This window comes from Microtus oregoni, unplaced genomic scaffold (genome assembly GCF_018167655.1).
Source record: "Microtus oregoni isolate MIOR12 unplaced genomic scaffold, Mior012 000062F_ref0000492, whole genome shotgun sequence".
Classification (NCBI taxonomy): domain Eukaryota; kingdom Metazoa; phylum Chordata; class Mammalia; order Rodentia; family Cricetidae; genus Microtus; species Microtus oregoni.
In genome coordinates, this window is record NW_024543872.1 from 8,065,768 (window position 1) to 8,092,388 (window position 26,621).

The window sequence follows — 26,621 nt, forward strand, 5'->3', positions numbered from 1 at the left end:
CTGTCATGCACGCCAGGAGAGCAGGCTGTGTCTGGCTCGATGTTTAGTTAAGGCCTGCAAAAATGCTGAACTCTACGTCTAGAGTAAGGTATTGTAGCGGGTGGGATGGTGTATTTGGGGAAGCATGAAGGGGAACAATGGGGGTTTTCACAATGTATTCCTTCAATTGTGATGTATTTCTTAAAGTCAAAAATAGAAGCCAATAATAAAGTTGTTCACATAACCCTGGTAAGGAAAATTCTGGTGTGTATAAATAAAGACAGCCTGAGCTATTCGGGGCCACTTGAGCACAGCCCACTTGCTGGTCAGAAGTTTCCTTTTCCATGGCCGATGTCCCTTTCCCGCCTCAGGACCTGAACCCAAGACAAGGCTGAACCCTAGCAACGTAACACTGTAAGCCTTCAAGACATTCTCAGGTTTTATTTGCCTCACTTTAATCTTATTTGTTCCAAAACTTTCCTTGGTTCTTGACTTCCCCAGTCATATCCCAAAATAATTCTCTCAGAAGGGGAGGTGTTTGTGTGGGGGCGGGGAAGCGGTGAGATCTCTTAACTGGCTATTTCTTTGCCACAAGAGGGAGCCAGATCTCTTCAGTAAGAGCCTTGGCTGCAGGTACTCAAGACTGCACCTGGTATGAGTCCAGGTGTCTTTGATTTATCAAAACCGTGATTGCTGAAGTCTAAAACTGCGCAGACAAGTTTCTGGTGTTTGTAGGGTCCCACCACTAAAGGGTCCCCAGCACAGCCAGAGTTCCTTTGCTCTTTCTTGCATTCACAAGGAGAGGGTGCCATCAAAATCCTCTGCTCTCTGGTCTCTAAGGGGGTATGACATTCACTCTAGTCAGAAGGCTCTTGTCTCATCAGGATTGTCTTTCTCTAGTGGATAATAGCTGAAACACAGCTTCTCCTTGCCCGGAATGACCTGGTGCCACCATTTCCGTGTTTGTGTGTACTGAGTCTGATAACTGACTTTTGGCAAGGTTAGGTTCCAAAACAAGACAATCAGTTTTATTTCTGAGATCAGAAGATGCCAGTGACTCTTCCCCGATCCCGGGCTGTTAATGCCCCCACCCCCACCCCCAGAAATTGGGTTTGTCCCGCCACCACATGTATCGATGGAACAAGTCTTCATGGGACTGGACCGATGGCAGAGCCTCTTCACAGTCCCAGAAACATCAATTTACTGCACTATAGGCTGTTGGGTCCCCAAGGGCTTGGGTGGTGCGCTTCTGACCCGGCCCAGAGAGGGTGCTCCTGATAACCTCGCAGACGGAAGGAGCTGCAGCCAGGCGTTCCTTAGCCTCTGTGATGGAGCAGCATTGTAAAAGGCTCAGCAAGGCTGTGGGGATCACCTGTGGGAAGGGGCAGGGTGAGCTGAAGAAACGGTAAGGTCATTTGAGAAAGAACCCTGGAGGAGACAAGAATTGGGCACAGGAGTTAGGTTGGGTAAAAGAATAGGAAGATGGCGGGTCTGTGGTGGCGCACGCCTTTAATCCCAGCGCGTGGGAGGCAGAGGCAGGTGGATCTCTGAGTTCGAGGCCAGTCTGGTCTACAGAGCGAGTGCCAGGACAGGCTCCAAAGCTACAGAGAAGCCCTGTCTCGAAAAACAAAAAATCAAAAACAAAAAACCTTCACTTAAGCGGGAAAATTCCTGTGCTAAGACCCTTCTCTCAGTCCTTCTTGATGCCCCTCCAAGGCAGAACAGAAGCCGTTTTGTTGGTGTCGTTTTTGCCTCTGTAGTTTCTGCCACTGTCATGCCTCCTCACCCCACCCCACCCCATCCACCTACCCCTCCAAATGGGAGCTCTGTGTGGCACTGATCTCTGAGCTTTGTAAATCTAGTGTCACACCAAGTTCCTAAGATGTTTAAGATCCTCGGAAAGAGTTTGTGGAATGGCCAGCAAGGGGAAAGAAAGGATACCTTTTCCTTCTCGTGGACAACCTGGACGTGGTGGAAGATGGGAGCAGCCCAGATATCATCTGACAGTGGTTGAGGAAAATGGATTGCTTGGAGGAGGCTCTCGACGCAGCGAGCCTTGGACTGTCCAGAAAACCTCTGTGGGAGTGGTAGTAAGGTCGGTGTTGGGGTGGAGGACAAGGAGAACTGAAAATAGTGTCACAGAAGAAAGGGAGAAGAGGGGTGGGGCGGCTAGGATCCTGAAGACTGGCTGAAGACACTGTGGAGAGTTTGTCTCTCCTGGCAACCCCATAATCACAAAGTGTAAAGGAAAACTGAGTTAAAGGAGTTAATGAATGGGAAGTTGGTGAGATTTACAACTGTGATCCCACAACCCCACATAAATGGATGCTAAAGGATAGCAACCTTCAAGGCCGTCCATCATGATCTCTGCCCATCATCCATTCTCCCTCCATTTGGGCATTGGTCCCTTTCTTTTCCTGGATAACTGTTGGTCTCCATTCTGAGACCGTAGATATAATCAAGCCCTCCTGCCCCACCAGCTTCTTGAAAGTACACACAAAGCAGATGAGCAGGTGCCCTTTCTCCCTGGAGGGCAGTGATTGGTTCAAAGTTGTGCACATGACCCAAGACAAGGCAACAAGAGCCCTCTGCCAGATGCTAGCAGTGTCATGAGGAACAGAAAGACTCCTTCCCACCGGGGTTACTGTCTTAGAACTATTCAATTCCAAGTCCTGGGACTCACTTTTGTAGACCAGGCTGGCCCTGAACTCACAGACACCCGCCTGTCTCTGCCTCCTGAGTGCTGGGATTAAAGGCGTGTGCCACCACTGCCCAGCTACTAGTTGGGTTTCTATTGCACCTTGAAACCTAAAGACTGCCGACTGGGAGTTGTAGTATCACATTGATGCACCTTTGTGTGCATGCAATGAAGACAGGATGATATGCCCAAGAAAGACACACCTGTGAAAACCTAGCACTCAACCCTACACCCCTCCCCAACATTAAAAAAAACCACCTTCTACGGTCTGGGTTTGGGGGTCTCCTGTCACGCTCCCACCTGCAACATGGCCAGTGCCCTCCAAAAGAGCTTGGAGTTGACGATGCAGAGGTCCAGCATGTGGTTCTGTAGGGTCTTCCCCAGCAGCACGTGGGCCCTGGTACTCACTGTATTCAACACCCACTTGGTGCTTAGCTCACACTGGAACTTCTGAAATACAGACACACAGGAGCACTGGAAGTTAGGGGCTGGGAGAGCAGTGGGTGAGAGAGCCATATTATAACAGAAAACCTGGGCTAAGACAGCAGCCACCTAGGGGCTGAAGAGAGAGAGGGCCGGGGAAAGAGCACTGGCTGCTTTTCCATAGGTCCAGAGTTCAATTTCTAGAAACTACATAGTGGTTCATAATCTGGTGCCCTCTTCTAACATTGTATGACATTTAATGATGTACTCATCATTAAAATATGAATAAATAAATTTTTTTAAAAAAACCGAACCTACAGTACTGAAAACAGCCTGATACTGGCATAAGAACAGACAGGAGAACCAATGGAACCGAATAGAAGACCCGGATATCAATCTACACATCTTAGAACACCTGATATTTGATAAAGAAGCAAAAAATATCAAATTTAAAAAAGAAAGCATATTTAGCAAGTGGTGCTGGCATAACTGGATATCAACATGTAGAAGAATGAAAATAGACCCACATCTATCACCATGCACAAAACTCAAGTCCAAATGGATCAAAGACCTCAACATAAAGCCAGCCACACTGAACCTTATAGAAGAGAAAGTGGGAAGTACACTTGAACGCATTGGCACAGGGAACCACTTACTAAATAGAACCCCAGGAGCACAGACACTGAGAGAAACAATTACTAAATGGGACCTCCTGAGACTTAAAAGCTTCTGTAAAGCAAAGGACACGGTCAACAAAAACAAAATGACAGCCTATAGAATGGGAAAATATCTTCACTAACCCCACATCAGACAGAGGTCTGATCTCCAAAATATATAAAGAACTCAAGAAATTGGACACCAAAAGATCACATAATCCAATTTAAAAAAAAATGGAGTACAGACCTAAACAGAGAACTCTCAACAGAGGAATCTAAAATGGCTGAAAGACACTTAAGGAAATGTTCAACATCCTTAGTCATCAGAGAAGTTCAAATCAAAACAACTCTGAGATTCCATCGTATACCTGTAAGAATGCCCAAGATCAAAAACACTGATGACAACTTATGCTGGAGAGCTTGTGGGGAAAACGGAACACTTTTGCATTGCTGGTGAGAATGCAAGCTGGTAAGTATCACTAACAAAGTTATTTTGAAGTTTACATGATTGACTTTTAAGTTCCAATGTAGAAATAAATCCGTATTTATAGTTAGGAAATACCTTAATATTTAATGGAGGACTAATCCGTCCAAATATTAAACATGCCATAAATCCTCTATCATTAAGTTCATGGCAGCAGTGCATCAAGAAGCAGGCCAGTGGAAAAAATAGGAAGTCTAGACTGCTTCTAACATAAAAAAAAATACATGCAAACTCACTATTGTTATTGGACCAGCGCACATGGAGCTTGACTATATGGCACATGTAATATCCTTCATCACTCAAGACAAGCTATACTTCAAAATTAAACTGAGACAATTGGTGTGGTAGTTTGGGTGAGAATGGCCCCAATAGGCTCATGTTACTTGAATGCTTGTTCCACAGTTAGTGGGACAGTTTGGGAAGAATTATGAGAGCCCTGTTGGAGGAGGCATCTCACTGGTGGTAGACTTTGAATCAGTTTCAAAAGTCCATGCCTTTCCCAGTTAACACTCTCTGTTTCATGGTTGCTGTCTCAAGATGTAAGCTCTCAGCTGGCTGGTGCTGGCGCATGCCTTTAATTCTAGCACTCCGGAGGCAGAGGCAGAGGCAGAGGCAGGCATATCTCTGTAAGTTCAAGGCCAGCCTGGTCTACAGAGAGTTCCAGGACAGCCAAGGCTACACAGAGAAACTCTGTCTCAATAATAATAATAATAATAATAATAATAATAATAATAATAATAAAAAGATGTAAGCTCTCAGCTACTGCTCCAGCACCATGCCCGACTGCCTGCCGCCATTGTCCCTGCTATGGTGGCCATAGACACCCTCTCTGAAACTGTACCCAGGCTTCCAGTTAAATGCTTTCCTTTAGAAGTCGCCTTGGTTCTGGTGCTTAGCCACAGCAATAGAAAAGAACTAAGACAATTTTAGGTAATTGCCTGGAAAAATATAAGTGAGTTCATGTCTTACTGTTTTCACAAGAATAAACAAAGTTCCTAAGAACTGCAAGAAGAAGCAGAGGTGTCATGCCAGCATGAGTGTGGGAGGAGCTTTCTGTGCTTCAAGCCCCAAATGGCAATGGAGAGATTGACAAATTCAACCTCGGAAAAACTGAAGCAGACATCTTGCAAGCTAAAGCCAAGAGAAAATATTTACAACATGCATCAGAAATAGAACACTAATGGCTTTGTAAAGAACTCAAGGCCAAAGGAGTCAGCCGAGATTTCAAAGCCTGGTGGAAAAAGAAGTAAACGCTGGGCATGGTGGCAGAAGTCTGCAATCCCAGCATGCTGGAGGCAGGAAGGAAGGGGCCATTATGAATCTGAGGCTAGTCGATTGTCATGGGGAGGTCCAAGACAACTGAAAGAAGGGGTAAGTGTAGTACTAGGGGCGCGGTGCTGTGTCCCCAGCACCCCGGCTGCCCGCTCGGCTAGCTTATGCCCGAAATAACAATACACAAACTGTATTCATTTAATCACTGCTTGGCCCATTCTCTTCTAGGCTAATTCTCACATATTAATTTAGCCCATTCCTAATCATCTGTGTGTAGCACCCCAAGGTGCGCTTACCGGGGAGATTCTAGCCTAGTCCATCCTGGGTCTTAGCTTCATCACGTGTGTCTGCCAGGGAGCAGGGCATGGCGTCTCTGCTGAGGCGTCTGCTCCGGAGAGCAGAGCTGTCGAGACTCTGACCTCACTTCCTCTTCCTCCCAGCATTTTGTTCTGTTTACTCCACCCACAGGGCCAAGCAGTTTCTTTATTGGCCAATGACCTTCCTCCATCATTTCCCCTTTTTCGTTTTAAACAAAAAAAAAAAAGGCTTTAACATAGCAAAATTACATATAACAAAACAGTTATCAAGTAAAAGTTACAACAATCTTTATCATAACTAAGGAAAACTATAACTATAACTAACTATTCTTAACTCCATCAAAGACTCCAGAAAGATACACTACTACCTAAGCAAACAAGAAAAAAGCAACTTTTAAAACTCTAGAAATGACAGAGACATCTCGCTGCCTGGACAGTCACCCAAAGTTCCTCTGTATCGTTGGGGCATCCATCTTCAGCCTTCAGGCCCATGGTATCCAGCAGACATTTCCATAAAGCAGGAAAATTCAAAGTCAGTTCAGTCACTATCTGTTGTGTCCTGCAGAATGTCTCGCAGACTCTTTCATGAATCAGGAACCCCGAAAGATCATCTCACCTTAGGCAAGTTCAGTAGTCCTCTCTCTGCGGGTTCTCTGTGTCCAGTTTATGCAGTAGTCCAGGCAAGAGCAGTTTCTTGCCCAAATGGCTATCAAACTCCATAATGATCCTCTTCGATGCCCATCTTCCTCTCGAAGTAGATTGGTGCTGCCAGGAGCAGAGTGTCTCATTGTCATGAAAAGTCCTCAGTTATTAAAACATTAAATGTCCTATTCTGTAATCTTTGAAAGACATGAAGAATGTCTATCTAAAATATATCTCTATATATCTAGAAAATCTAACTAACATGACTACAAACTTGACTATTATGATTATCTATTAACTACCTATATACATTACATTTTTAAATGAACTACACAATCACAATACCTTAATCAATATCAGAAATACATATACATTTAACAAAATTGACCTTAAATCGCTATCAATAAAGCAAAATCTATACTAATGCAAATTATTCATATCTATATCATATCCCCATTTAAATGTAAAAGAACATTGATAAACCATATTTGGGAACATGGGCGCAGTTTTTTCTCTCCAAACTGCTTCCTGCTGAATGGGGGCGTCGTTAATTAGGTCTTTCATGGTATAACCTGTGTGCTAGTTTCATCTCAGTTGGCAGTTGAGCGAAGCAATTTTCTGAAGATGTTCACTGCAACCCTTCAGGAGGGCGTGGTCCATCATACCAAATCAGAATAGAAGAAATGAACAGCGTCTCATCCTCTGTGAAAACAAAATAAGAAACTCCTTTCCAAAGTATCATATCCTTAGATCCAAATTCAAGATATCTATGTTGGATTAGTTCAGCAGCATTTATAAACAAATATCTTTTAGCAGCTGTTGCTCCTTTTTCAGCATTCAAACAATTCAAAGAGAGCATAATAGCATACAGTATCAAGATTCTCTGTGTATTTTCCATCTTTGTACAGCTTTGTTTTAACCTCTATTTCGTTTATTTTTACTTTTAACTTTTTGCTTTTTGAGACAGGTTCTCTGTATCTTTGACCTGAAGTAACTCTGTAGACCAGGCTGTCTTTGAATTCTCAGAGATCCGCCTGTCTCTGCCTCCCAGGCATTCGGGATTAAAGGTGTACGCTACTACACCTTGAACTCACAGAGATCTGTTTGTCTCTGCCTTCTAGGCACTGGGATTAAAGGCGTGTGCTACCACACACAACAACTCTCTTCCTTTTTTTATGTTTTTTACTTTAAGAACTTTAACTTTTAGTCTGTATATATTTTTAACACACTTTAAACCATTCAGAAATTTTTTCTGTCTTTGAATCTCTCTTTACTGTATATCTCTCTTTTTCTGACCACATGAATCTTTAATTTACCAAGCGATCTCAGTAGGATTAAAGGCGTGGCTTTGCCAGCTAGATCCAGTCCATTCCTTAGCTTTCCAGCCTCAAACAGTCAGAGTTTGCCCTGGCAGGATGGCCCAGAAAGCCAGCATTTTTAAACGGCGCAGCTTTTTTCCTGCTACGGCTGAAAACCGAAAAGCATGCGTTCAGCTTTTCGTCAACACCATTTAAGTGTTTCGTGGCAGGACCTCTTAATGAGCTGCAGGCTTTGCAGCTAAAGCTGAGTCAGGAAGCCTCTCTTAGATGAGGCGCTTGCTTGCCTCTAGCAAGCAGAGTAGAACCGAGAAATTGCTGCTACCAAGAAACCAGGCACAATGCTTTCACTTTGTTCTAGAATTACTTCCCAAGCTGTCTCAGGCTTTATGTGGAAGCAGTTGTCCACGTGGGCGCCATATGTAGTACTAGGGGCGCGGTGCTGTGTCCCCAGCACCCCGGCTGCCCGCTCGGCTAGCTTATGCCCGAAATAACAATACACAAACTGTATTCATTTAATCACTGCTTGGCCCATTCTCTTCTAGGCTAATTCTCACATATTAATTTAGCCCATTCCTAATCATCTGTGTGTAGCACCCCAAGGTGCGCTTACCGGGGAGATTCTAGCCTAGTCCATCCTGGGTCTTAGCTTCATCACGTGTGTCTGCCAGGGAGCAGGGCATGGCGTCTCTGCTGAGGCGTCTGCTCCGGAGAGCAGAGCTGTCGAGACTCTGACCTCACTTCCTCTTCCTCCCAGCATTTTGTTCTGTTTACTCCACCCACAGGGCCAAGCAGTTTCTTTATTGGCCAATGACCTTCCTCCATCAGGTAAGGGGACAAATAGAGAGGGGAGGGAAATGGAGGAGAGAGAAAGATGCTCCACTTCTCACATCATAGAGATACAGGCTGGGGAGTGGCTCAGGGGCAGAGCACTTGCCTAGCATGGGTGAAGCCCCGGGTACCATCCCACTCCTTCAAAATCAATAACTAATAGAATATAAATGAAAATTACACAGAAATTGAATGAAGCTAGACAAAACTCTCTGGGAGGCTGTATGGAGCCGCATCAATTCAAACTTAAATTGTGGAAAGCAAATGGTACAAAGCCTATGGAAAAAAAAATTACAACATACAGCAAAATAATATTTGTATTTAACCTTAAACCAAGATCTAAATTTCTACATATTTATCAAAAGAAGCACTGAGATATGTGCATAATCATTGCTTCATTACTGGCAATAGCAAAATATTCTTATTTGATGCTCCAAATAAGAAATTGGTCAGGTCAGTTATCATACATGTGCACGCACAGCTGTCAGTGAAGACAAGATTTGTACATTGCAGTTGAGTAATATTCATAAAATATTAAGCAAAGCACATAAGATGTAAATTGTATGCCACCCTTTGCCCAAACATAAGAGGGTGGTTTTTTTGGTTTGTTTGTTTTTCATTTTCTTTTTTTCCAAAAAGAAACATACAAATTATGTTTAAATATGGATGTGAATAGGCTCGAGGAAGCCACCTTGAATATGCTCTCATTCTAAGGATTAAAATGAAAAATCAGTACTAGAGAAAATATTAAGGGAAGCCAAGCATGACACAGACCTTTAATCCCAGCACTCAGGACACAGAGGCAGGTGGATCTCTGCGAATTTGAGCCCAGCCTGGCCTACAGAGTGAGATCCAGGTCAGCCAGGGTTATTACACAGAGAAATCCTGTTTCAAAAAATGAAAGAGAGAGAGAGAGAGAGAGAGAGAGAGAGAGAGAGAGAGTATTAAGGGGCTGGAGAGAAGGCTCAGGGTAAAGAGCACTTGCTGCTCTTGTATAAGATTGAGTGAGACTCCCAGCAGCCACAGTTTACGATCACCTGTAACTCCAGTTCCAGGAGATCCAATGCCCTCTTCTGGCCCATGGCACTGCACACACATGGTGCACATACAGACAAGCAAACACACACAGAGAGAAATAAAAATAAAATAGACTGTATTAAAATACATCTAAGCCATGCATAGTGGTAGATGTCTATAATCCCAGTGTTCAGGAGGCTAAGGTGGGAGGGTTATGGGTTCAAGGCCAGTCTGGGGTATATAATGAGTTCTAGTTCAGCTTTGGCTACATAAAAAACCCTGTCTTTAAAAGAAAAAAAAATCTAAACATTTAACAACAACAGAAAATTCATGAGTCCATAATGACATTAAACAAATACAGATGGGGTGGGGAGCAAATAGGAAGTTCCTCAGAGAAGAAAGCCAATTAATGAATATAGATAAGAGGAAGAAGGCTAGAAATAGAAAATCGCCATTTGAGAGTCACCACAGGAACAATTGAGTCAAGCAGAAATCAGCAGCAGATGGGAACACAGTGGGTACGGACAGCTGGGTGACAGGATGCAAAGAAACATAGCAGTCGTCACCACTGAAGAAGCCACCATAGCCCCGCCAAGGAAGAGACAAACAGATGCCAGGCGACTCCCAATGTGACATGCCAGTCTCCTCCAAAAGGAAACAAAACTGAAAACATAAGCCTGAATATGACGAAGAAACAATACAGCAAGTTGTTTGTATGTGCTGGAAATGTGAGGTGACTCTGGGGAAAGATTTGCCTAGACTTCAAAAATATCAATGTCAAGAGAGACAAGGAAAAAAAAACCAAACCAAACCAAAAGACTGTTAAGCAAAAGCCGAAAGACCTACTGGCTAAAGTCAGGAGATTACCCTTGATTGGATTCCAGGTCTGGAGAATAACAGCCTCTCCAGGGACATCTCAGGAAATCTGAACTTAGGTAATGGTATCAGATTAAATGTCATTCCCAGCATGGATAATTACATCGTTCTGACAGCAGCAGATGCCCTTGCCAGTAGCACATGTATTATGAAGTGATTGGTGTGAGATTTGCTTTTTTTGGATTTTTGTTTTGGTTTGGTTTTGGTTTTCTGAGACAGGATTTCATGTAACTCAAGGTGACCTCAAACTCATTATGTAGCTAGGGATGGTCTTGAACTTTTCCTGATTCTGATTCTGCTTCCCCCCCTCTCCCAAATGCCAGGATTATAGGTATGTGCCACTCTGCCTGGCGTAGTGTGAAATATAAGATAGATTCACTTATCTTTCAGGTGAGCAAGAGAAACAAAGGGGATGAAGTAAATGTGGCAAAGGACTGGGGAGGAAGGCAAAATGTTTCAAATTAAAAACAAAGACCAGGGCTAGAGAAATGGCTCAGTGGTTAAGGGCACTAACCGCTCTTCCATAGGTCCCAGGTTCAAGTCCCAGCACCCACATGGCAGCTCACAACTGCCTGTAATTCAAGATCTGACACCCTTACACAGACATACACCAATGTGCATAAAATAAAATATTGTTTTTTAGAAAGTGAAGACCACCAGGCGGTGGTGGCATACACTTTTAATTCCAGCACTCGAGAGGCAGAGCAGGCGGATCTCTGTGAATTCGAGGTCAGCCTGGTCTACAAAAGCTAGTTCCAGGACAGGCACCAAAGCTACAGAGAAACCCTGCCTCAAAAAACAAACAAAAAACAAAAAACCAAAAAAGTGAAGACCATTACAGTATCAAAAATATTTCTACAACCAAAGATAATCAAGTCTGTGCTGGTTTTTGTCAACTTGACACACACAGGAGTCACCTAGGAAGGGAGACTTCCGGTGGGGAATTGCCTCCATCAGACTGGCCCATGGGGGCATGTCTATATGGCACTGTCCTGGTTGATGACTGATGCGGGAGGGCCCAGCCCACTCTGGTGTGCTGATGCCACCCCTGAGCAAGTGGTTGTGAGTTGTATGAGAAAGCAGGCCGAGAGCTGGTGAGATTGCCCAGTAGGTAGAGGTGCCTGCTGACCATCTGAGTTTAATCCCCTGGATCTACAAGGTAGAAGAGAGCCAGCTCCGTCACACACACACACACACACACACACACACACACACACACACACTAAAATGTAATAGAATATTCTATAAGAAAGAAAATGGAGCATGAAGAATAAGCCAGGAAGCTGTTTCCTTCTCGGTCCCACCTCCGCTCTTGCCTCCTGTTGGAGCTCCTGCCTGACTCCCCGAAATGATAGACCGTAAAGTGTAGGATGAAGGGTCTTAACCCTTCCATGTTGTTTTCGCTCAGTTCCCATCATAGCAGCAGAAAGCACAAGAGGACACAGTGCCAATGGAAACCTACGTTTTTCAGACAATTCCATATGGAAGGATGAAGGCAGCATCAAGCGAAAGATTGAAAACCACAAGGGAAAAAAAACTAATAGATTTGAATACAGACAAAATTTAAATAAAATGTCATTACGTTCAAAGCAGAAATAGCCGTGTATAATGGTACACACCTTTAATCCCAGCACTCAGGAAGCAGAGACAGGCAGATCTCTGTGAATTCAAGGCCAATCTAGGTTACAAAGCCATTTCCTGGACAGCTAGGGCTACACACACACAAACCCTGTCTTGAAAAACAAAAAAACAAAACACAGAAGGAAGGAAGGAAGGAAGGAAGGAGGGAGAAAGGGAGGGAGGGAGGGAGGGAGGGAAGGAGGGAGGGAGGAAGAAAGCAGAAAGAAGGGGCTAGAGAGATGGTGAAACTGAGCACACGTGCCTTAGGAGATTGCTATGAGAACTGAGCTGATATATATGAAAGATTCATAGGGTATAAAGAGCTATATTTGTATTTAGCATCAGGATTGTGTAAGTGTGGAGAAGAATAGACAATGTCAAGTTAATCAGAGAAGACTTTTTCAAAAGCAGGCAATGTCAGAAGAGAACATTGAATGTGGGGACTGTGCCAATAAGTAGGGATAGGACACAGGAACGCCATTTAGAGCGAAGGACAGAGGGGCGTGGGTTCTCCACTAGGGAGAGGCAGTTATGTAAGACCTTTGGGTTCTCTCTGGAGAGATGGCTCAGCATTAAGAGCACTGGCTGCTCTTCCAGCGGTTCTGAGTTCAATTCTCCATAACCACATGCTGGCTCATAACCATCGGTACTGAGCTCTGGTGCCCTCTGCTGGCCTGCAGGCACAAATGCAGGCAGATCACTGTACATAATAAATAAATAATTTAAAAAAAAAAAAGAGTTCTGGGTTCAGGGAGGCCGTGTCCTGGCTCTGTCTGAAAGCTTCCGGAAGGAAGTGGGTTGAATAAAGATGGAAGAGTACACCTCCCCCACAGCATCCCTTCTGGGCCCTGGTTAGCCCCATGAAAGGTGGGTGGTCAACTGTGAGAAAAGACCCAGAGATATGAACTTGTTTTCTCTCTTGGGACACTCAGTAGAGCTGAATTGGCACCCAGATTTCCTGGTGCCCTCTCCAAACCAAACTGCAAAATGCACACAAACTTCTTACGATGTCTATGATGCCTCTCAGTGTGTCTCCTGATTATAATTTCACTATTGCACAGGGCTCCATTGTAGTCAGAGCTGCATTGTGTTCAGCATAGGGTGCCGTGCAAAAAAAGAGCCTTAGACACTTTAGGGTGGTGATAACGACTTCAGTATCAACAATTAACCCGTCCCAGAGAACAAATGAGCGTGTGGTGATTGGTGGCCTGTCTCTCCCTTTCGGTGTGCTTCTAGAAAGAAATGAACCCTGTTGCCTTGGCAACTCTGTTTAGAGACCTGATAATTTGAGAATTTTCCAAGCTTGGGGAGGAAAGAAGATCAACAGATATTTAGGCTTTTTCCCATCTAGCTTTGGGGTTTTTTGGAGGGTGAGGGCTCCTCTCCAGCAGGCATTGCCTTCTCATCTCCGCCTACCTGGACATAGCTTCCTTCATATTCAAAGAAAAGAAGTGGCCATGTAATGCTGCTGATGGAGGGGAAGAGCCTCTTTAGAGGGGCCTGAGGAGAAAGAGATAAACGGGGGTGCTGTGTTCCAGAAGGCCTGGGCTGTATCACACCCAGATCTTCTCCCCATTGCTGGACACTCACAGGCAAGGACTGCCCCACGGTGCCGTGCACCAGGGCCTGGGTGTTCGTGGTCTTCTCTCTCACCTGCTCCACCAATGCCTGGACCTCTGCGAGGTTATCTGGATGGGACAGGAGGCATCCGAGTTAAAAGGATGATCTATGACGCTGTTTTTCCTGCCACCCTGGGGTCCTGCCAGGACACTCCCTCTGCCCCTCTCTTTTATGTCAACTTGACCCAAGCCGGAATCATTGGGGGAAAAGGGAACTTCTATGGAGAAAATGCCCCCACCAGAATGGCCTGCGGGCAAGCCTGTGGCACATTTTCTTGATTGATTATTGGTGGGCCCAGCTCACTATGGATGGTGCTGTCCCTGGGCTGGTGGCCTTGAGGGCAATAAGAAAGCAGGCTGGGCAAGTCATGAGGAGCAGACAGTAAGTAGCATTCATCCACGGATTCTGCTCTGGGTCTTGTCTCTAGGATCCTGCCCTGACTTCCCTCAGTGATAGACTTATAAACTGTAAGGCTAAAAAAACAAACAAAAAACCTTCCCTATCCAGGCTGCTGATTTTGGTCATGGTGTTTATCACAACAGCAACCCTAACTAAGACACCCTTCCTCTGACAAGGCACCCTGAGACTCGAAGTGGCAGCCCCTCTAAACCGCTGCTGCTTTCAGCGCCACTGGTCCCATCTTCCTGCTCACCATCCAGGGTGAAAATGAAGACCACAGTGTCAGTTTCCACAAGGGATGGCAGAATGGCAGTCAGGAAGTCCTCCTGGGAGAAAGTGAACTGGGGACTGCGGGGCAGAAGAAGATAGGGGAGCTCCTCCCAGAAGGACGCTCAAGAGCACAGACTTGAAGACCTTAGGGGACCTTAGGGGGACATCTATTACAGTCCTTTGGACTTCACTTGAAAAGAACCAGTGTTCAAAATGGTAGCATTTTACCAAAGGTGACGTAGCAGGTCAGTAGACTAAAGCTGAGTTTTCGAGGGTAAATCCAGAGCCTTCCATACCGCAGCGCTTTGAGGCTCCAGGCTGTTTACCCCCTCGTCCTCCCTCCATCCCAGATCCCATCCTTCTATTGCCCTCTGCACACCCGTGAGTTCTACAGCTTCCCAAGTCCTGTCCTGTTCGGACCTGGTTGGTGAGCTCTGCCTTCTGGTTAAACATGTCATTGTGGTCACCCATGAGAAAGCCATGGACATCTTGGAAATCTGGGAAATTTAAGATGAGAGAGAAAATAACGGTGGGCTTTGGAGGATAGAAAGGTTCTAATCCAAGGGCTGTCATGGGGTCAGGAAGTGGGATGTGGGATGAGCGGTAGTAACCTGAGTGAGAAGCTACAATTAAAGCGCTGGGGTGGGACCTGAGAGATCAAGGACCGAGGTGGCAATTGGGGCTTCAAGTGATGAAAGCATTTGACCGAAATGCCTCTTTATGTAGGGCAGTATGGGCGGGCACTGGAGAACCTCGGTGGGGGCGGGGGTTGTGGGAAAATGCTTTGCTAATGTATCCCAATGGGCTGGGAGAGCATCAGGACTAGGGCCTATCAGAACCAAAGGTGTGGATGCATTCTACCCCATCCATGATGGCGATGATGCCAAGGGTCTGCCAGCCAACTAAGTACACTCGGCCTTTCTTCTCCAGGCTGAGAATGAGTCAGAGGCCAGGACACGAATGACCACCGTGAAAAGAGGCCGCAGAATAACACGAGAGTAAACACACCCAAGACCTTCCAACGTGCGGACCCATCACCCTTGCCACGCTAACACATCTCACAAAGTATCCCCTACTTTCAGGATGCCCTCTGCAAACACACACAGCTATATACCTGGTGCTGACTTGTTTCATCAGGGTGGCAACTTTGGAACTTTGACTGTAGGTCACCTGATGAGCCCACTCAAATGTCCTCAGGATGTCCAGAAGGCATCTGAAAGAAAATTCACTAGCTCCCGAGAAGGGCATGGTGCCCCCCCCAAAAGAGCTAGGTACTCCTACCCACACTTAGGGGATGTCACAATTCCCATTTTTTAAAAGGTTTTGCTAGTCCATTCTGGAGGAAAGCAGGGGAAGGAGGAGGGAGAAAGATCCCCATTAATAAGAGCAGAAAGGATTCTATTTTTAAAAAAGGGCTGCAGTGGGAAAAACAAAAGCCAAGAGGAGGGTGGACTAGAGCATTCTAGAAGCTGGGCCAGAGACTCTGGTAAGGAAAGGAAGTCACAGCAGGCTGGGTTCTAGCCTATGTGAGTCTTAGGAGCTAGGACCTCCCATCTCTTCCCCTGTGTCACCATGGTGTGGATCTGATGCCCAGCTTGTCTGCTTTCTCCATACCTTTGAGAGGCCACAACACCCAGGTCCACAGTCCTATGGGCCGCTAGCAGCAGGGTTTCCAGCAGAATCTTGGTGGCGCTCCTGCCTTTCATCCAGGAAGAGCCACTGAGCCCCTCGGGCTAAGGAGGCAATGACACTAACTGGGAGAAAGAACAACCCAGGAGTCTACCAGTTCTCCAGTTCATGACCCCTGAGCATGGAGAGGTGTCGGTGATCCTTCGGGTGGAGTGTGGTTGCTGATCCCTGGGAACGAGCATGTTTGGGGGTCCCTATTAGACACTCACTCTGATTAGTGAGCCATGAGCGTATCTTTTCCTGGTGGCCTTGACTATGTTTATAAGGATGGGTGCTGTCTCTTGTCAATTGGGTCAAAGGTTTTCAGAGAATACTTTTCATTCTTTTTCTTTTGGTTTCTTTCTTTCTTTCTTCCTTCCTTTCTTTCTTTCTTTTTCAAGACAGGGTTTCTCTGTGTAATAGCCTTCACTGTCCTAGAACTCTTTATAGACCAGGCTGGCCTCGAACTCAAAGAGAGTCCCTCTATTTCTGCCTCCTGAGTGCTGGGATTACAGGTGTGAGCCACCACTGCCCAGACAGAGAATATTTTTATTTCTGAGAACCTTCCCCACCATGTTTTATGGTAGTCTGCCATTCCTTAGTATCAGATCTCCCATGCTCTGGACAGACACGTGGAATAGACACTCGGTGGTACAGATTTATAACAGAAGACTAAGGGCTGGAGAGATGGCTCAGGGCTTAACAGTGCTCACTGCTCTTGCAGAAGACCTGAGTTCAGTTCCCAGTACCTACAACTGGGAAGCTCACAGCTGCCTGTAACTCAGCTTCATGGAAAGTAATACCCTCTTCTGGCCTCCATGGTCACCTGCATGCACACACACACACACACACACACACACACACACACACACACAGAGAGAGAGAGAGAGAGAGAGAGAGAGAGAGAGAGAGAGAGGCATACCTAAAAAATAATTTAAAAAATAAAGCTCTGGGGCTGGAGAGATGGCTCAGTGGTTAAGAGCATTGCCTGCTCTTCTAAAGGTCCTGAGTTCAATTCCCAGCAACCACATGGTGGCTCACAACCATCTGTAATGAGGTCTGGTGCCCACTTCTGGCCTGCAGACATACACACAGACAGAATATTGTATACATAATAAATAAATAAATAAAAATAAAGCTCTGAAGAAACAAACACCAGCCGGTAGAGTCAGGATGAGACAGGAGATGTGGGACAAGAACAAACTACATACACCATGGAATTTCCCTTCCTATCTCACATGAGGATCAAGGGGAAGGGCTCAGATGTGCCCACTACTGGCAAAGGGAGGTAGGAAGCAAAAATTTTGGTTAAGGAAGAAGTAGGGAGTCAGGCAGTGGTGGCGCACACCTTTAATTCCAGCACTCAGGAGGCAGAGGCAGGTGAATCTCTGGCCTATAGAGCAAGTTCTGGAACAGCTTGAGCTACACAGAGAAGCCACTTCTGCCAAAAAACAAAAACAAAAAACACCCCCCCCCCAATTAGTAAAATCGCATTCTGGTTTTTAAAGCCATATTTGACATTTGAATCTGTAGGGGACTAGAAGAGACCTAACAGCGGCTAGTTAGCCGAGGCTGTCTATTCATAGATAGCAAAAGGCCCTTTTGAAAGCGTTCTAGACTCTCTGACCTGTTCTAGCTCTTTTAGACTGTTCTAGTTCTTCTAGACTATTCTAGAGTCTAGAAGTGCTTACTGCTTACAAATCTGAGAAACAGGGTTGAAATAAGATTAAAAAAACATTTTGAGTTAAGAAAAAAAATAGGGCCGTGTGGTGGTGGCGCACGCCTTTAATCCCAGCACTCGGGAGGCAGAGGCAGGCAGATCTCTGTGAGTTCGAGACCAGCCTGGTCTACAAGAGCTAGTTCCAGGACAGGCTCCAAAACCACAGAGAAACCCTGTCTTGAAAAACCAAAAAAAAAAAAAAAAAAGAAAAGAAAAGAAGAAAAAAAATAGGACTTCATTGGAAACATGTGAGCTGACATGAAATGCCTTGGGGATTTGTGAACAGGGGCCATAAGATCAAAGATTCCCAGCAAGTGACAAGCAATTCTCGCATGCTTGAAGAGGAGCATGGAGCAAAGAAAGTCTGGCCTACCCCAATGGCAGGATTGAGCACAAAAGCTTCCTGTTTCTCTTGCATCTTCTGCATCTGCTCTGCTACTGGCCGGAATGTTGATCTCCAGTCTTCAATGGGGTCATTTCTGAGGTCCAGAGAAACACGGAAGAGGAAGGACTGCCTGTGAGGATCTGAAGGAAAGGCCTTAGCTGGCAGTTCAGCTCAGTGAGGGAGTGGGGTCAGAGGTCAGCTACTTCACAGAGAAATATTTGGAGCATCTGGGGTGGGGTGTCCCTGAACTCCAAGGATTGGGTTAATAATACCTCCAGCAATGAAGCCAACATTCAAGTTTAAAGTTCCAGCCAGAAGTCAAGGGTCAACACTATCACCTTATATTCCATCTTAGACTCCTTTGAAACCCTTCCCATCCTTTGAATACATCTAGAATCTCCCCGAGGAGTGAACCCCTGCTACCTGATGGAGGAATGCTGGTCCCTAGTGAGATATAAAGTCACGCTATTAACTGTAGCATCTGTTGGTGACTAATCAGGAACAAAGCAATGTGTTAAGGAGACAAGAGAGCTAGTACAGTCTATGTGCTTAGCTACAGATTGTGGAATCTTGAAAGCGTGAGGGTCTTCTGAAGTGGGGGATGATTTGCGATTTGCTCAATGTGGCATGGCCTCAAAGACTGAGCCCACCCTGCACACAGCATCCCTGGTTGTACCTTATCACATCTGACAAGAGTCCATCCCTTTTCAAACTGTTTCTTTTATTGTGTGTATATGTGTGTGTAGTGTGGGGTGTGTGTTGGGGTGTGGGGATGTGGAGGGGTGTATGTTCATGTATATGTAGGCACTTGTGTGCAGCTTTACACACACCTGTGTGATGTGGGAGTGTCATATATCAATCTGTTGATTTCATTGGTTAAGCAATAAAGAAACTGCTTGGCCCTGATAGGTTAATACATGGGTGGGAGGAGTAAACAGAACAGAATGCTGGGAGGAAGAGGAAGTGAGCTCAGAGAGACGCCATGCTCCCCTCTCCCGGACAGAGGCGAGTGCTCTGCTCTCTGAGGCACACACGATGAAGCTCCAACCCAGGATGGACATAGGCTAGAATCCTTCCCGGTAAGACCCGTGCTACACAAGTTTTTTAGAGATGGGTTGATCGGGATATCAGAATTAGCCAGTAAGGGCTAGAGCTAATGGGCCAAGCAGTGTTTAAATGAATACAATTTGTGTGTTGTTATTTCGGGGCATAAGCTAGCCAGGCAGCCGGGGTGCTGGGGACGCAGCCCCGCCGCTCCTATTACTACACCTGTGTGTGGAGGTCAGAGTTCAACCTTAACTACCTTCTCCAATTATTCTCCATCTTAATTTTTTGTTTTTGTTTTGTTTTGCTTTTTTGAGACAGGGTTACTTTGTGTTGCTTTGGAGCCTGCTCTGGACCTCGCTCTGTAGACCAGGCTGGCCTCGAACTCACAGAGATCCACCTGCTTCTACCTTCCAAGTGCTGGGATTAAAGGTATGTGCCACCACCGCCTGGCTCCATCTTATCTTTTTTTTGAGACAAGGTCACTCACTAGACTAGACCTACAAGCCAGCACAGCCAGGAATCCTCCTGCCTCTGCTTCCCTGGCACAGGGATGGCAGGCACACAATAACCCCTTCTGGAACGATTTTACAGATTTTTCTCCTGTGTGAATCCTGAGGCAGACAAGATTCCTCTATTTTATACCCTTTGTGTAAAGTACCTTCTATTGCTGCCCTCAAGTTCATTTCTAACACTTCCTAGAGACCCTAGAGAGAGGAGACCTAAGGAGGGAATAGAGAAAGCACCAACATTGTGCAATAAAAATTAGGATTCCCAGACTTCATTGAACATCAACACCCCGGGATGAGGGGCGAAGAGAATTATGTTTTGCAGTAAACATCCAGTTCTGGACACCACACCTACCCAGAGGTTCAGCCTCAGCAGGTATGCACAGAGCCCTAAACTGTATTTTTTAAAGCTTCAGAGACAGCTCTGAAGATGAGCCAAGACAGGGAGCCACCGCTTTAAGGAACAACTGGAAGAGCTCCACGCCTACATTGTTTGAAATTCTTCATTTCACTTAGTCACAGGGCCTGAAATTAGCACCCGCTGCTGCAGATATATTTTGGGTGAAGAGTCCTCCATGAAAAGGATCCGGGTTAAGAGTATCACAAACTCATTTACACCTTAGTACGAGTCACACTACAAGCCTGGAATCTGGGACTGGGAAGAGAAAGAACCAGGCTCTCCCACTGCAGACCCCCATGGACAGGAAGCCCTCAGGGCCATCAGGTGATCCAATCCAATGGCTTATTCAGTAGAATTGCCCAAACTTGGCTGTGCATTGGAATCAATCACCAAGGACAGTTTAACCAAACAGATATGTCATGGCATTACCCTAAATCAATAAAGAATGACATCTGCACTGTATTGGTTAGCCACATGGAGTATCAGATCAGATCAAGTGGCCATTTGGATAGGACAGCCTGGGCTACATAGCAAAATCTTGACCTCTCCCTCCCCACCCCAAAGAAGGTGGTTCTGCAGCACAGGGCTTCAAGTGGGAGGAGAGGCCAATATGAGCAGTCAGAGAGGAGCAGAAACATGCCTGGATTGATGAAAGAAAGAGCTTGAGACAAAGGAGATGGAAAGAGGAGTGCGTGACCACTGGGGACCCACTGCTACGCTGAAAAGATGCTTGGGGGTCACCCCAGATGGAAGCATAGACTTTTGGGGTATACATGTTCCTGACCCTGTTTTTTCCTTCTAGCTCTTGTCTTTTTTACCTCTTCAATTCCTGCTCTAAATCTGTGGTTTATATAGCTTTTGCTTTTTTGGTTTGTTTTTTTCTTTTGTTTTTTGGTTTTTTTTGGGGGGGTGGTGTTTGTTTGTCTGTTTGTTTTGACACAGAGTTTCTATGTGTAGCCCTGGCTGTCCTGGAACTCCCTCTGTAGTCCAGGTTGGCCTCAAACTCAGAGATGCACCTGCTTCTGCCTCCTGAGTGCTGGGATTAAAGGAATGGGCCACCATTTTGTAAGTGCCTTCCACCCTTTCTGAAACAGGAGAGACCATTTAAAATGGAGCAGCCAACAACTTCAAAAGCTTAGGGATCACTGCATATTTACTTTTACATTCTGAGACTTGGCAAGCAAGACCATAGATCCATCTTCTTGCTGATGATACTCTGGACTATTGACAGAGATTTCTGTCCCCCTCTCCTGACCCCATCCCACAGCCATTCAGCCCCAAAGAAACACACAGAGGTTTGCATTAATTATAAACTGTTTGTCCTAGTAGTCCAGGCTTCTTATTAACTAATTCTTACATCCTACATCTTAACCCACACTACTTGTCTGTGTTAGCCACGTGGCTTGGTACCTTTATCAGTGAGGCATGTCCCTTTGACACGTCCCTTCCCCAGGTTCCCCCAAGGCCTTGCCAGTCCCAGAAGAAGCCTCACTTGGCCATGCTCACCGGATTGAAGCCAACCAGGACTGGCAAGAAGACTGCTGTGTTATCCGTGCAATAGTCCATCTGGCCTGCCACAAAGGGTGCCTGGTGGTAGCAAGAGAGGCAAGCACAATGAAGGGAACGGCTCTGAGTGTTCCCCAAGGTCCACAAGGAACCTGCCCCAGCAGGCTTGCTAGAAATACTAAAGCCTCAGCCAAGACTCGCTGAATCCAAATTTGATGTGGGGAAGCATACGCCTTACAAGTACCCCAAAAGTTGCAGAACTATCCTTTCTCTGGGCTATGATTTCCTTGTATAGTCCAGGCTGGCCTTGAACACACAATCATCCTTCTGCCCCTCCCTCCCGAGTGCTGGGGTTACAAGCAAGAATCGCCCAGCTAGGGCTACTTTTTTCTTATGTTCCTCCACAGAAATCTTCCAGATGGTGAAGTTCAGAAATGACTGATCACAGTTGTAATGGCAACGGCCTCCTTTAGGTCAACGTCCTGTTGAGGTCATCGTCCAACAGCTGGGATCTAACGCTCTGCACTCTGAACTCTTAGAATCAAAACTGTTGTGGGGTTGACAGGAAATCAAACCCGATGTTTCTCATACAAAACATCCTGAGAATCTTGTTAAAATGCAGACTGACCCTTCTGTAGCCTAAGATCTAACAAGTCCCCCTTGAGGCTGATGGTGGGATGAAACCAGAAGCCAGACTCTTCTTTGAAGGCTCAGACAGTAAACACTTCAGGCTCTGTGGGCCCTATGATCTCTGTCCAACTACTTAAGCCTAGCACAAAAGAGGCCATGAATTCTAAGTAAACACAAAGACTGTGTGCCAGTAAAATGATCCACAATTTCAGGCGGCTGGCTATGCTGACTGCCAGCAATGCTTGCTGACTCCTGGACTAGTCTGTCCATCTTGGCTCAATACACAGTTATTCTGAGATAGAATTCCTTCCCTCTCTTTTCATATTCATAAAAATAGATCAAATCGGTGAAAATTGAAATAAAATTCCTTGCGTAGGTTTTCTTTTTTCTATACTTTTTTTAAATATTTATTTATTATGTATACAATAATCTGTGTGTCTGCCTGCAGGCCAGAAGAGGGCGCCAGATCTCTCTACAGATGGTTGTAAGCCACCATGTGGTTGCTGGGAATTGAACTCAGGACCTTTGGAAGAGCAGGCAATGCTCTTAACCTCTGAGCCATCTCTCCAGCCCCCTTGCGTAGGTTTTCTATTTCCTGGTACCCACCTCAACATTCTCCTTTCCTTTCTGGTCCCACCCCTTCCTCATAAAGTCGCCCCAACAGCCTGCATTCATACTTACAGAGAGTCCAACAGAAATGCCTATGACAATGACTCTTCTTCCCAGCAGCCACCTAGGAATGGAGGAGGTGTGAGTTAGGATGACAGGGAGCAGGGGGTCTCCTGGAGGAGGTATGAGTTAGGGTGATGGGCAGCAGGGAGTCTCCTGGAGGAGGTGTGAGTTAGGGTGACAGGGAGCAGGGGTTCTCCTGGAGGAGGTGTGAGTTAGGGTGACGAGGAACAGGGGGTCTCCTGGAGGAGGTGTGAGTTAGGGTGACGGGGGGGGGGGGAACGGGGGTCTCCTGGAGGAGGTGTGAGTTAGGGTGACGGGGAGCAGGGGGTCTCCTGGAGGAGGTGTGAGTTAGGATGACGGGGAGCAGGGGTTCTCCTGGAGGAGGTGTGAATTAGAGCTACAGGGAGTGAGGAGGACACCAGGGTACAAATCTGTTGCGTGAGAAAAATCAGGACCAGAGGAGGGGCCAGGCCTTGGTTGAGGCTGGGGGTTTTCTAACCCTATGAAAAGGGGCCTCTCTAGTTGAGTAGTATTGGAAAAGACAGACCTTCTTCAGCTCATCAATCCCGTGTAGAGCACTGTCTTCTGTCCTTTCCTGAGAGGCCACGATAGACCTAAGGACGCAGACACAATCAAGGTCAGTGGCGCTGGTCAAGAAGCAGAACCCTATAGCTCGTTAGGAAGGGGCACATGGAGAGAACAGAACAGAGAAAAGTTACTATTGAAAGGGCACCTACTGTTTAGCAGGGACCAAGGTAGATATACCACGGAGTTAAAAAAAACAAAACAAACAACAACAACAACAAAACAAAAACAAACCTCAAATACCTACAAGGCCAGGTAGGTAATAAAAGTCTGTAAAGGAATATAAGATATAAGGCAATGTGGAATGGTGGAGACTGAGGTAGGTTCAATATAATCTTTGACTAAACTCATTCAAATGCAGTTTCTAAAAAAAATAAAATAAAATTGAGGCCACATGCGCAGGTCACTTACCTGTTGCCGCCTGCAATGAGGAATGTGTAAAGAGGCTTTTGTCCCAGGCCTTTCATCAGGTGGTTAAAAGAGACCTGGCCAGGAGGAGAGAGGGTAGGAAGAAGGAATGAGAGAGAGGATGCGCTGTGGAGTCTCAGTTTATAGAGGACTGGGGATGCAAAATGGTCTTTTTAGACCAATACTTGTCCCTAACTTATTTGCAATCTGCCACTTAAAGATGCAGCTTGATTAGTGCTGCGTGCGATGTGGGAATGCTAGGCAGAGGAGGGCCGAGATCTAGTGAGGTCAGAGAAACCGGACTTGCTCCCGGGTTCAGCTTTTGGAAAGGAGGTGGGGAGAGAATATATCTGCGGAGAGAACTTACCTCTAATGAGCTTTATGGTTCTGGGTGATGTCCCCAGAAGGAAAGGAGAAAACAGGGAATTAGCATACTCACAGACACGAGGAATGCCATGCGGCCAGAGGTTCTTCCTCCACTCAGTACTACCAGGCCTCCATCTGGCACCCTGAGGAAGGAAAGAGGCCCAGGTCAGGAAGAATCATACTTTCCTTTCTCCTTTGTCAATGACAGAGGAAGACAGAACTCCTCAATCTTCTCTTCATCATAAAACTGAGCAGGACATAGGCTGTGTGAGGTAGCAAAAAAGAACAATGATTTGGAGAAAGAACTCCTCTTGGCTCGCCTCTCAGACTAAGCTATTCATTAAAATTCTTACTTATTCCAGCAGGGACTTGAGAGCAGTTCTGTCAATTAAATAAAAATAAACAACCAAAGCAGACGCATCCAGCTGTTATTAGCTGGGTACATTCAAGCTAGCTACTGTGAACATCCGTTCTTTGTTTTCTGATCTGAGAAGAGAAAATCTAAAAAAAAGACAATAATGCCAGCGTCACAGATTTCTGTGCAGGCACTGAGTGAGTAAAAGCGCATTGCCAGGGATGGAGAGGTGGCTCAGCGATTAAGACACTGGCTGCCCTTCCAGAGGAACCAGGTTTGATCGCCAGTACCCACATGGCAGCCTCCAGATACCGGCAGCTCAAGTTCCTGATGACCCAACACTTTCTTTGGCCTTCCATGGGCACCAGGTACTCATGTAGTACACAGACATACATACAGGCAAAACAACCATCCTCGTTTAAAAAATAATAACAATAGTAATAATTTTTAAAAGAAAATGTATGCTGGATGGTGGTGGTGCATGCCTTTAATCCCAGCCCTTGGGAGGCAGAGGCAGGCAGAGCTCTGTGAGTTCAAGGCCAGACTGTGAAACTCTGTGAGTTTCAGGACAGTCTGGGCTACACAGAGAAGCCCTGTCTTGAAAAACCAAAAACAAAGCAAAATTAGAAAATGTATTGCTGATGATAAAGTATTCATCTAGCAATTATCATAACTACTATTGATGACCAAGATAATAATAAACATCCAAAGGGAAGACCAAGATAATAAAGAGTTCAGATTTATAAAAATCAGAAACGGAGACCCAAGAAAGAAGACATTAGAGGGAACAGCAGTGTCTGGATGGGAAGCAGGCGAAGAGTTAGTACCTTCAAGACCTCCTGGATTTTTCCAGCCACTTGCAACATGGTGGTCAGAATTGACTCACTGTACAGTCACTGTGGAGAGTGGACAGGAATCAGTAGGAAGAAATGGGAGCTAGGAGGGGAGCATGCGATGGCTCTGTGGAGCCAAGCCTGATGATCTGAGTTCGTTCCTGTGACCCACATGATAAAAGAACAGACTGATTCCCAAAAGTTGTCCTCTGGCCTCCATACATTTCCCCATGGAATAAATCCTCCCACCTCACAAAATAAATGCATAAATAAACAAAAAATGGGGGATGAGAACAAAAGGAAAGAAACAGAGGACAGTGGATTGGAATGGAGGAGGGGGCTCAGGATTTCCAAAATTAGAAACCGTAGTCCGGGAGGGTAGAAGTTGAGATGTGGTTGGCTTAGCATCTCTTTGGCAGTGTCTGAGGTTTGACTGTAGGTCACCTGGTAGGTGGACACTATTTGCCCCTCCTCCTGGAAGAAAGATCTCAGCATCACACTGCCCCAGCAGCTGAACAATTTTCTCTGCATCTGCTTTGTCCAAGTTCCGGGTCAGGGGATTGGACTTCTCTGTGATTGGCACAGCTGCTTCATACCCTGACAACTAGAGAGAAGGGGGCACAAAGTCAGGAACAGGAAGCCTTATGCTTGCTGGGCTGGAGGCAGGAGTGGAAGTAGGCACAGTATCTGGCTTGGATTCACATACTTCACACATACACACACACATACACACACACACGCGCGCGTGCCATTCACATACCAAGAACTTAGTCTTCATGTGACATTCTGAGCCCATTAGGGACGATAGGAAAAGGATGTCTATCATGGGAGGTGTGCCTTTGATTCCAGTATTTGCACAGTGGCAGCAGGGGGATCAGGAGTTTAAGGCTATCCTCAGATACGTAGCAGTTTGAGGCCGGCTTGGGCTATTCCCTATCTTAAAAAGCCAAAAAAGAAGAGGAGGAAGAGGAAAGGAGCAGAAGACCACGCTTGAAACCAGTCCAAATCAGAACTGTTCTAGGAATCAGTGCAGAAGGCTGAAATTGAGAAAGGGCCTCACCTCCCATTCGCCAGGCTCAGGGGTCTCAATCACATGCTGATACCGTTTCGTGCCTCACAT

General features: G+C 45.9%; 2 protein-coding genes across 5 annotated transcripts in view; one reads left to right on the forward strand and one right to left on the reverse strand.

Moving 5' to 3' along the window:
* Positions 1 to 26,621, forward strand: part of LOC121439671 (fibronectin type III domain-containing protein 4) — a 92,569-nt gene that overhangs the window by 60,759 nt on the left and 5,189 nt on the right. The gene's annotated exons all lie outside the window — the stretch shown is intronic.
* Positions 1,130 to 26,621, reverse strand: LOC121439670 (glucokinase regulatory protein-like). Its single transcript, XM_041640234.1, is given in 22 exon segments — positions 1,130 to 1,351; positions 1,921 to 2,055; positions 2,978 to 3,127; positions 13,548 to 13,631; positions 13,722 to 13,819; positions 14,404 to 14,499; positions 14,840 to 14,920; positions 15,257 to 15,351; positions 15,535 to 15,633; positions 16,035 to 16,153; positions 18,182 to 18,287; positions 21,639 to 21,733; positions 22,964 to 23,000; positions 23,002 to 23,015; positions 23,502 to 23,568; positions 23,951 to 24,024; positions 24,387 to 24,456; positions 24,620 to 24,621; positions 25,496 to 25,564; positions 25,946 to 25,981; positions 25,983 to 26,105; positions 26,562 to 26,621. Coding segments are annotated over 22 exon segments (1,887 nt in total). The 3' UTR covers positions 1,130 to 1,174.